Source organism: Chenopodium album, chromosome 9 (assembly GCF_948465745.1).
Source record: "Chenopodium album chromosome 9, dcCheAlbu1.1, whole genome shotgun sequence".
Taxonomy (NCBI): Eukaryota; Viridiplantae; Streptophyta; class Magnoliopsida; order Caryophyllales; family Amaranthaceae; genus Chenopodium; species Chenopodium album.
Window position 1 is genome coordinate 40,020,892 of NC_137842.1, and position 11,583 is coordinate 40,032,474.

At 41.6% G+C, this 11,583-nt stretch overlaps 1 protein-coding gene across 1 annotated transcript; it reads right to left on the reverse strand.

Moving 5' to 3' along the window:
- Positions 1-4,245: 4,245 nt before the first annotated feature.
- Positions 4,246-5,397, reverse strand: LOC145557631 (uncharacterized). Its single transcript, XM_081618806.1, has 2 exons — positions 4,762-5,397; positions 4,246-4,659 (listed from the first exon to the last, which is right to left on the reverse strand). The coding sequence occupies exons 1-2, from the start codon at positions 5,395-5,397 to the stop codon at positions 4,246-4,248; spliced, it is 1,050 nt and encodes a 349-aa protein (XP_081474932.1).
- Between the last annotated feature and the right edge of the window lie 6,186 nt (positions 5,398-11,583).

An 11,583-nucleotide genomic window follows, 5' to 3' on the forward strand; every position in this document is an offset into this window, starting at 1 on the left:
CGCCCTAGCCGCGGCTTGAAGAGGCCGCTCCAGATTAAAGAGACCGCGGCCCCCTGCTTCGCTTGGAATAGGGCATCCGTCGCGCCGTGAGCCGTGGGCGCGGGTTTTGCCTAGTTTGACCACAGAGTTAGTTATGGGTTTAGTACCCATTTCTGTGCGCCCGCGGAGTCTTCTTGGAGAGGGCGCGGCCGATCAGTTTTTCTTATTTGTCTATAAATACTTTTGTAAATCCTTTTGAGGGCCAACTTTTAGATAATATTTCATTTGCTTAGCTTTTAGAGAGAGAAACTAGAGAGAAGTTAGAGAGAAAGTAGAGATTGTAATCTTTGGATTTGATTTGTAATTCAACATTGTTTCTTCAATCAAGTTACCGATTCTTCTTCATATCAATCAAAGTTTGTAAGATTTCTTTCCTTTGAATTTACTTCAATTGCAATTTACTTTTATGCTTGAATGTTTGGTTTGGATTTTGATTTAGTTTTGAGAATTTGTTGATTGATTGTATTTCCTTTTGATTTAGCTTGAGATGAATATGTTTTAGATTGAATTTTTTTTGGCTTTAAATTTCACCATGATTAGTGAGTAAATTAGTTTCTAGGGAGAAGGGGAAGCATGCTTGATTGATGATTTTTGCTAGTTGATGATCCTTGATTGATTGATTGTTGCAATAAAATTGAATGACATAGTTGTGCATATGATTAATTAGACTAGGAGTGATCAACCTATAAGATTAATCTAGATTGCATTGCAAATCTCACTGACACGAACAATTGATTTGGGAATTGCTTTAATTGATTGAATTTGATTGTGATTCTCCTTGTTAACCATTCGTAGTGAACCCTAGCTTGGTTTATAGGATATAACCCTTTAATTCCTTTGATTGAAACTAATGTTTGTCCCTTGCAATGTTTGAATCAATTGGGTGATCTATCAATTACCATGATTGTTAAGATTGCATGTGGAACCTATATCCCTAGTGTTTAGCAATTAGATTGAATTCTTGATTCTTGTTATCCGAGTTACCATACTCAACCATTGACAATTCTTCGATTTAGCTTAACATTAGACTATAACATAATTTCGATTCATTCCTTTGGGTTCGACCCTTAGCTTGCCTCTATACTCGTATAAGGTTTGTTAAACGTTTACAAATTTAGTTTGACTTAGGGAGAATTAGATGACGACCTAGTTCCAACCCTTGTCAGTCGGTGATCGTTGTTGCGGGTGGATCATCGTTGGAGGCCTTCGTAATTTCGAGGCTAGCTTTCAAGTAAGAGCCCAAGTGGTCAGGCGAAGCACGCTCCAAAGGTAATCTTATTATCATAATCTTGTAATTAAGTTAATTATATTTATGGTTTTATATATTGCGAGTGCGGTATTGTTTTGGGTTTGTTTCCGCAGTGAGTCAGACTCACCAAACCCCAACAAAATTTTGTCAAATGTTGAAACATGATAACGAAACCAACACACCAAGATGGTGTAAGTGCCAAAAGGACTCACAAAACCTAAAAATCTGATACCATTATGATGTGGATCTCTTAAGATTCTCACAAGGCTTGCAAGCTACAATAACATTGTATTTTCGGATTTTAATAAGAACTAAAGAAATTACACGAAAAATAAAAGGATAGTACTCTTATTCTCGCAGGAATAGAGGGTCTCTTCTTAGTCACAACTAGAAGATGATCACAAGTCGCAATAAGTGATGTTTATTATTAACAATCAAACGAGCAACGCTCAAAGGATTAATTCCCATAAAAAATCTCTCTTATTCTTAAAATATTATTGATGTACACACATATTTTTAGGGTGACAAATCATACAAAGATAAGATAGGAAACTAATAATTATATCCTAAAATAAGATAAAATATTAGGAATCCTAATCCTAATATATCTACAAATCATATTTTAATCAACTACAAAATCTATCCTATCATAAATAAATTAAATAAATAAATAAATATCCTAATGGCTAAAACACTTAAAGCCTAAAAACTCATAGGCAAAAATCCTAATAGTTAATAATAACTAAAAGATAGTGTAGGTTTTCTTAAAATTACATGAATTTTCAACAATACCTATATTGGGCTATTGCTCCCGCATTATACATTATGATGTGGATCTCTCAAGACTCTCACAAGGCTGGCAAGCTATAATAACATTGGATTTTCGGATTTTAATAAGAACTAAAGAAATTACACGAAAATTTAAAGGATTGTACAGTAATTCTTACAGGAATAGAGGGTCTTTTCCTAGTCACAACTAGAAGATGATCACAAGTTGCAACAAGTGATGTTTTTTATTAACAATCAAATGAGAAACGCTCAAAGGATTAATTCCCATAAAAAATCTCTCTTATTCTGAAACTATTATTCATGTACACCCATATTTATAGGGTGACAAATCGTACAAAGATAAGATAGGAAACTAATAATTATATTCTAAAATAAGATAAAATATTAAGAATCCTAATCCAAATATATCTACTAATCATATTTTAACCAACTACTAAATCTATCCTAACATAAATAAATTAAATAAATGAATATCCTAATGGCTAAAACACTTAAAGCCTAAAAATACGAAAAATCCTTTCAAGTGAAAGGTAAAAACCCATAGGAAAAAATCGTAATAATTAATAATAACTAAAAGATAGTGTAGGCTTTCTTAAAATTCCATGAATTTTCAAGAATACTGTAGACACCCAAATGTGTCTCCCCAAAACCAAAACCCAGTGATGAATACCTTTCATGTCATTTGATTATCGATCGAAGCGAAAGTGTGAAAAGTCTAGTGATGAGGATGTTTTTATTAAAACATCTCTTCTTTCTGTTTTTGAAAATATTTCTTTTCTTACCTTATTTATGAAAAACGTGCATTCCAGTTTAGTTTGGTCCATGATAAGGGTCCAATAATAGTGTATTTGGATGTGTTTTGAGAAGACCTTTCCAACGATATATTATAAGCCCAATTCCGATGAATAATGAGGAAGTTATGGCCAAAATACTAAACTGGACCCAAACCGGATTTTACCTATGACCCAATGATCATGTGGAGAGTCCAAAGGTATAATCCTATTCCTAAACTAATTAGGATTAATTAGAAGCTTCTATAAGTTTCTAAAAGATCTTAATGATCCTTTTTGAAAAGATAAGATTAAAGAATTTGAGTTAAATAAAAACTTTCCTTTTTTAAAACTTTCCTTTTTCTTAAATCCTAATTCTTTTCGAATTTAAAGATGTTCAAAGACAGTCAAATTTTATTTTTGTGCCTCATAATATTTATCCAAATTTTATATGTATGGATAGATTTTGAAATTATCTTTTCAATGATATATTATAATATTAAATCCAAGTTATAACGAAAAAGATATGAATGAGATACAAAACTCTATCCAGAATTGACACTGTTCCACTATTTCGGACATATATTTTTATCTACATAATATTTTGATTTTATTCTAATTGAGTTGGAAAGAAGACTTCAAGAGCTTTCCAAAGACATATTATATGTCTTACTTGGACTTCTGGATCAAAAGATATGATAAAAACAAAATCCGCAAAAACTGTTGTCCATCGAGTTTATTTCGATTTGAATTCGGATTCTTTTCTTATTCTTCGACCCTCTTTTTTTTTCTCTATAAATAGAGTTTAATTTCTGAGGGTTTGGTCACAAATCTCTCTTTCAATTATTTAATTTAATTGTTTGATTTTATTATTTTCCTTGAAGTTACTAACGTGTGTATTTTGTTATTAGAAAGAGATACGAGGAATTCAAGTAAGTGATTTAATTGATTTATTGATATTATGATATAGAAATCATGTCTAGGTTGTTATTATGATTCCTAGTGTCATGTTAGGGTGTTTTGATCTTCCTAGTATCATGTTTAGGATAATTTCTAATATCAAATATGATAATTTTGATTCCTGCGATGCTTCCTATTTTCTTTCCTAATCATTTTAGTATCATGTTAGGGTTAAAGCTTTGATTTTGATACTTAGTGACATGCTAGGGTTTGTTATTAATCTTGTTAGTATCATGCCTAGGATCTTGCTATTAATATTATGCTTTTATTGTTAACATGATTATTTTAATTATGATAATTATGATTATTATTATTATTATACTTATTATTATGTTGCTAAATATTTATTGTTATTGTTTGATCACACCTTTTATGCATGTTTAAAGGGAATTTGTACTTGTTTTTTTTTTTTTTTTTTTTGAAGCAAAGTAAGCATGATTAAATTAAATCAATCTCCGCCAAAGTATGAAGGCTTTGGGGAAAAGAGTTCGTACAAACAACTTCTGAATAAGGATTCGTAGCCCATCGTGCAACTAAATGAGCTAAGGAATTCCCACCTCGTTTCACATGCTTACATTGAAAGAAACTAAATAAATTACTCATATCATCAAAGAGTATGAATATAGGAGCAGCACCCTTCTTTCTCGTCTGAATTGCCCGAGTCACTTGCAGTGCATCACATTCCAAAATCACCTCATCAAACCCCATCCTTCTGCTAAGCTCCACCCCAAACCGAGCAGCCCCTGCTTCAGCCATATCAGGGCTCCAACGAGCTTCAATATGCTTAATAGCGGCCACTAAAAGCTGTCCATCAGGTCCTCTAATCACAGCACCAAATCTGGTGCCACCACCCTACTGAATGTGGGCATCTACATTAATCTTTACACGACCACTAGGAGGAGGAGACCATGAACTACGAAAAATAGGAGCTGCCCCAATACGTGTAGGCAGAACCTTTGCGTTATAGGCACAATAGTCAAAGCACAGCTTCACGAAACCAATCCCCATCCTCACAGCATCAATACCAGCAGGCCCCTTAAAGATGTGTGTGTTCCTGCAATGCCAGATTGCCCATGATAAAGACGCAAAAACGCTCAGCCTCTCCTTGTTCAGCTTGCTCGACATCCACAACAATCTATCCGCAAAGGAGCTTGATGGTGCATCCATAATAAGCTCTCCAAACTCACTGCTATCCCACACTCTCAAAGCATAAGTACACTCAAAAAGAGAATGTATAATCGATTCCTCTTCACCACCACAAACAGGACACCGTTTAGAGTCTCTAATGTGGCGCCTATACAACTCCCCCATAACAACTAAAGAGCCCTTGAACGCACTCCATAAAAAATGATTGAGTTTAGGAGGACCTCCCACACTCCAAATAGTTTTCCATAAAGAGTTTGTGCTATCCCCATGGAATAAATCCCAAGCTCTTAACCTGCCAAGCCGACCCAACCAATAGCCACTTTTAACAGAATACACTCCATCTTTAGACGGCCACCAAAATTGGATATCCCTTTGAGTGGTATGAGGGAGAGGGATATCCAGGATAGCTAACCTGTCCGACGCACTAAAATTCAACACAAGCATCGAATCATCCCAGCAATTTGAAGAACTATCAATTAGATCACTAACCTTTAAGTTCGGATTGCTTCCACCAATAGGCAAGGGAACACCAGGAGAACCCGACCCAAGCAGCCATGCCTCTTACCACACTTTAATGAGCGAGCCATCACCAACCCTCCATCGTAAACCATCAAGCAATAAGTTGTTAGCACCCCAAATGCTCCTCCAACTATAGCTAGGATCAAAACCCCGTCGTGCCTCAATAAAATCAGAATGCTTGAAATATCTTGCTTTCAAAATGCAATGTAGCAGCGAAGTATCATCATTAATCAAGCGTCAACCTTTCTTATCTAATAAAGCATGGTTAAAGACCCGTAGATCCCTAAATCCCATGCCTCTTTTTGACTCCGGTAAGCAAAGATCATCCCACTTATGCCAATGCATCTTCCTTTCCGCCCCACTTGAGCCCCACCAAAACTTGGCTAGCAAAGAGTGAATTTCATCAATCAACCCACCGGGAATTTTGAAGATACTCATCATGTATGTTGGGATAGCTTGGCCCACCGCTTTGATCAAGATTTCCTTCCCCGGACGAGATAACAACTTTTCTTTCCATCCTTGTAGTTTCTTCCAAATACGCTCCTTTAAGCATGCAAAAATCACTTTTTTTTATTTACCAATAATCGTCGGTAAACCTAAGTATTTTTCATGCCTATCCACCTCTCTAACACCAAGGGTCGCACCTATAGCACTTCTCCTTTCTGCAGACACACATTTGCTAAAAGCCACCTCTGTCTTGCTTAAATTGATTTTCTAACCCGATGCTCTTTCATAGATACTGATACAATTTTAGAACATTCTTGCAAAGTAGCTTCCGCAAATAGAATACTGTTGTTTTGGGTGTTTTTGTCCCTCGGGAGAGTTACGTCACGAAGACTGATCCGGCTTGAGCTGCACCTGCAAAATAACAGAGACTCCGGGTGGTTGGAGCTCTGCCTCCAACGGTCAAGTTAGTAACTTGAAAAGGAATAAAGAGTACGGAAATTTAGGTGGGGATCTGCTTGGATTCCAAGCTAAGGTGTTTCTCTGATGTAAGAGAATGCAGGTGTAATAAATGGTAAAAACGTGTCCTCATATTGAGGGATATATCCCTATTTATAGGGTCTTTGGGAATTGTGCCCCTGATTAGGTCACCGAACCCTAATCATTGGTGGGCTGCGCCGTTTTGCGGCATTCTCGGGATTTGGGCCTGAAGGCCGCCTTTTCCCTTAATTTCTGGAATGACACATGTCAAGCAGGGATTGGTCCATTTTAGACCAATCTGGGGCTGACACGTGTCACCTTCTGATTGGGCCACGTGGCAGGGTAAAATTACCCTAAAAATTTTCCCCTCACAGATGTGACGTGGCACGCCACGTGGCATCTGTGACACATGTCACGCTCCGATTGGCGGTAATTTTACCGTTACATTAACTGTTCACCTTCCGGGTAAATTACGAAAATGCCCCCATATTTACCCTCTACATATAGCCGTTTTACCCTCATAATTTTGTACGCTTACAAAAATTTTCTAGAGAGAAACCTTGAGAGAACATAAGTCATCCGTTTGAGTCAGACGCGAGCAAGAAAGTTTGTTCTTCAGCAACCCAGCCGGTCCCGCCTACTTTCAGATACCAAATCAAAAAGGTACCGTCTCTGTCTCTCTCAGCTCTTTTCTTTTTTCACCGCTTGTACATATTTCTTGCAATAAATGGATGCATCACCAACACACACGGCACAACCTAGGTTAGAGTCCAGCCGGTCACCAGGGACGGCTGAGTCTAGGACTAGGAGTGCCGGCTCGGGGTGTTGGGACCACCCTTTGCCATGGATTCCGACCAGTTATGTGTCTGTGCAGGACACCATGGCTCGGACAATGCAGACGGCCACTGATCCAAATTACAGAGGCGAAGGCTCAGGCGGCAAAACGTCTGAGGGAGAAACGTCTGGTCAGGGAGACCAGACGGCTCTGGAGAGATCCCCTCCGCGCGCCCCTTCAACCCCTGCTGACTCTTTCTTGGAAGAGTGTGACCAAGGCGGCGACAAGGCCGCCTCTGACCCCATGGACCAAAGTGAGGGGGAGACGGAGAGTGACAGCTCCGCCTCTACCTCTGAGAGCAGCGATGACTTGCCCCCTCTTCCGAATAGCGAGGAGGAAGAAAGGAAAAAATGGAGTGAGAAGGACGATCCCTTCAGCATCCACGTCTCCTCCAAGGGCCGGATCCAAATGGGGGAAAACTTAGAGAATTTTAAGAAAATGCACGCGCTAGGAGACGGGTATAAGATCCGGGTGCCGCCTGAGCTGGGCACCATCGCCTGGGGGGATGATCAAGAGAACGCCAACAGCTATTTTGGCTGTTATGAGGCGGCGTTCAAAGCCGGCCTTCGCTTCCCTCTTCATCAGGCGGTGAAGGCAATTTTGAGAGGCTACGGCCTTGGGGTCTGGCAACTTACCCCCAACTCCTGGACCAACATTATGGGGTATGTTGCCGCCTGCGAGTTCCAAGGGCTTAACCCCGGCTGGGAGGCCTTTGCAAGCATGCATTACCTCAGCAGAAGCCCGGGCGGCTGGAGGGCGTGGTATACTCTAACCACACAGCCGCAATACATGATGACCTTGGACAAGGTCTCCAAGTTCGATGGCTGGAAGCACAGGTTCTACCTGATGTCATCCCCAACCAGACGGGAAAATTATGAATTCCGTCTTTACAATAAGAAGCCCGACTTGTTGGGCAGGAAGTGCGCTCTTCCCCGGATCCCAGAGGAAGACTTTGACAAAATAATCGAGGCAGACTTTTTCGGGATGAATGTTTCCTAGCCGCCTGCGGGCTAGGGCACATGTTTAATAAACGTATGCACCTGAGTTCATACCGTCTGTAGTATTTTTCTATCGGAATTGATTTATGATTTTGACCAATTTCTTTCCTTTTGCAGAAGAAGCACTAAACATGCTGCAGACGGAGAAAACTCCCAAGCGGTCTTCTGCAGCCATCCGCAAAGAGCTTGCGGAGAAAGCTGCGGCCGAGCTCAAGGCCAAGGTATTGAGCGCCTGACCCTTTCTTAAACTTATTTTAAAAACTATCTTGTCCGGATACTAACCCTGACTTGTTTATTTTTCGCAGGGTGGAGAAGTTGGGAAATCGTTTGAGAAAAATCTCAAACGGGCTAGGAAGGAGGCCCCAGCCGTTCTCAACAAGATAAAAAAGTTCGCCTCTGCGTCAACTCCTGGCGCCTCAGCCGGGCATCAACAGATGCGGATAGCGGGGCGAAACAAGAAGATAGGCGGCAGCTTGTGCCTTGACCTCGTTAACCCCGTTACAGCGACCGGGGGGTTCTCCACGCCTGCAAGCGGTACCCGCTTGGTTGGCTCTGAAGGTAAGAACCCTTTTGAATCCCCGCCTGAGCTGGGGTGGCCTTTGCGGGTGAAATCCCACTCCCAACAGACGTCATCCTCAGACGGCCGGCTACAAATAGGTGCCGCCTTAGTTTCGCACTCATCACCTATTGATTGTGGTGCAGATCAATCTCCCCGCTGGCCAGACGTCTAGAAGCATGCCAAGGCCATGCTGGAGGCCGTCCGGAAGAGGGATAAGGACAATATCCCTGGGATAGAGACGTTCAACCTGGAACGCATTCTATCCCTTCTGGCTGAGGTAAGAAACTTATCAACTCAACTTTATTTTTTCCAAGTGTTTTATCCCGCCTGCAATACTTATACCGCCTGCTTTTTTGCAGGCCATGCTGCAGGTGGACGGGCTCAAACGTCCTTATTCCCGCAAACGGGAAGAGGTAAAAAGGGCCAAGAAGTCCGCCATTGACGCTGATAATATTGCTTTCCACTCGACTATCGTAAATGAACTTGAAACTAAAGCAATAATTATGACACAGGCGTCTAAAATCCAGCAGCTGGAGCTAGATCTGAAGGCGGCCGACCAGCGGGCAACGGATGCTGAGACGGCCAAGAAGGGGGCGGAGGAGGCCCAGAAGAAGGCAGACGAGTGCGCCAAACAGGCTGATGAGGCGCTCAAAAAGACCTAGGCGGACCTTGGCAAACTGAAGACCAAGGTTGAGAGGCTGGAGAAGGATGCTGCTCAAGCTCAGAAAAACTTCGCAGCAACCCTGGAGGCGGAGAAAAACCGCCTGGTTGCTGAGAGTGATGCTGACAACGACGCCCGTATGAAGATTGCTTGGGCTGCCTTATACCCGGACGCAGATTATAGCATCTGGGCAATGGCGCACAGCTATGCCGAGTACGTGGTGTACTTGAGAGAGCAAGGCGAGCTAGAGCCTGCCTCCTTCGAAGCCTAGCTCAACCACAATGAGCCGACCGCGCCTGAGCTTCCTGAGTCTGGTGAAGTGCACCAGATTCCCTCAGATGGTGAGGAGAAGGAGGAGAACCAGGAGGCTCCGTCTGCAGGCCAGAAGTGATCCCTCAGCGGCAGTATGCCAACCTTTGCTTTCTTTTAATTCCTTTTATTCAGCGGCTATATGCCAAAACTTGCTTTTTCCGGCCTGAGTGCCGAGTATCTGTGTATTTACCGGCTGTGGAGCCGGGTTAATTAACAATTTCTTTCTCTCCCGGCCGAGGTCCGGTTAATATTTTAATCCACTACAACCGTTTGGTTGGGTGGACTTTATGAATTGCACCGACTAAGTCGGTTTTGATCATTCTGCATTTGAAGTTTTGTTTTATGCAAATTTTTATTTTTGCCCAACTTGTCAAAAGCATGCGGCGATTTCTTGCCTTACTAATCGATAGTCTGGCTGTCCTAGCCCCTAGACGGCTGTGTGATTGGTTTCAAGTGGAGCCGGTTGATTGACTTGAAAACGTCTGATGCTGCAAAGAGCATGATATGTTTGCAAGTCAATCAATCACAGTAGTGATTGCCCCAAACCAAATGCACAGCCGTACACCAACAGGCGTTTCGGTCACTACACAAACGGCGTATGTCCGTCTTGGTAGAGATTTCATAGCCATTGAACTCTTGCCCCAATTGGGGTGAGAGGTGCAATTTTTGGAATAAATAACCTAAGTGAGAACTTCAGCCGGTGACCGACTGATGCCTATGGGCATCCGGTATCTAGGAACTTATTCGTTCTTCGTAGGTTATTTTGGTCAGACGGCTATGAGTTGACCAATTTGGTCGTTCAATTTTTGCCGTCTGCATGGATACGTAGAATTGACAAATAGTTTGTTCTCTGCAACGATTGAACCCGGAGGGGTGTCGCTGGACGCCTTTTTCCATGTTGGGACAGGCGATTTTATAGAATGAGCAACCATCCGGCCATTTTAGCCTCTGGTCTTGTTTGAGACCGGTTGTGTAGCCACTAAACGTTTTTGTGCTTAGTTTCTAATCAGTATTGAATTTACACTAAGTATCGAACTTAGTTTTTTAGACAAACGGGTTAGCCTGGGTATTGCCCAGGCGGATAATCAGGCGATTGAATAAACAAAGTATCAAACCTAAATAAACGAGGGATCTGAGTATTACCTAGGCGGTCCAACTACCGTAACCTTTACTAAGTATCAAACCTAGTTGGGTTAAAGAGAGCCCGCTTGAGTATTACCCGGATGGGGAATCAAACAATAACACAATTTGCAAACAAAGTCTGATTTCATTGACTGTTCATTTGTTTACAAAAATTTACATTCTCAGAAGTAGTACTTTTTCAGATTGTCTACATTCCAAGTTCTAGGCAGGCGCCTGCCGTCTGGGGTTTCCAGGCGGTAGGTGTCGTCCCTTACTTCTTCATAGATCCGGTAGGGGCCTTCCCAATTTGGTGTTAGCTTTCCTAACTCATTGGCCCTACCGGTTGCCTCCATTTTTTGTAACACTAAGTCGTCAACTTTCAAAGGACGCTTGTGTACTTTTTTGTTGTAGGCTCTAGTCATTCTCAGACGGTAAATCTCATGACGCAAGGCGGCATCGCCCCGGCGTTCTGGGAGCGAATCCAATGCCAGACGCATTGCTTCCCAGTTTGCCTCTTCATCATACAGCATGACCCTGAGAGTCGGCTCGTAATGTTCGATGGGCAAGACGGCTTAAGCACCGTAAACCATGAGAAATGGGGTTTCACCGGTTGCCCCTTTCGCTGTTGTCCGGATGGTCCATAGGACATGGATTAATTCTTCTGCCCATAAGCCACCGGCTCTTTCTATTTTCTTTTTAA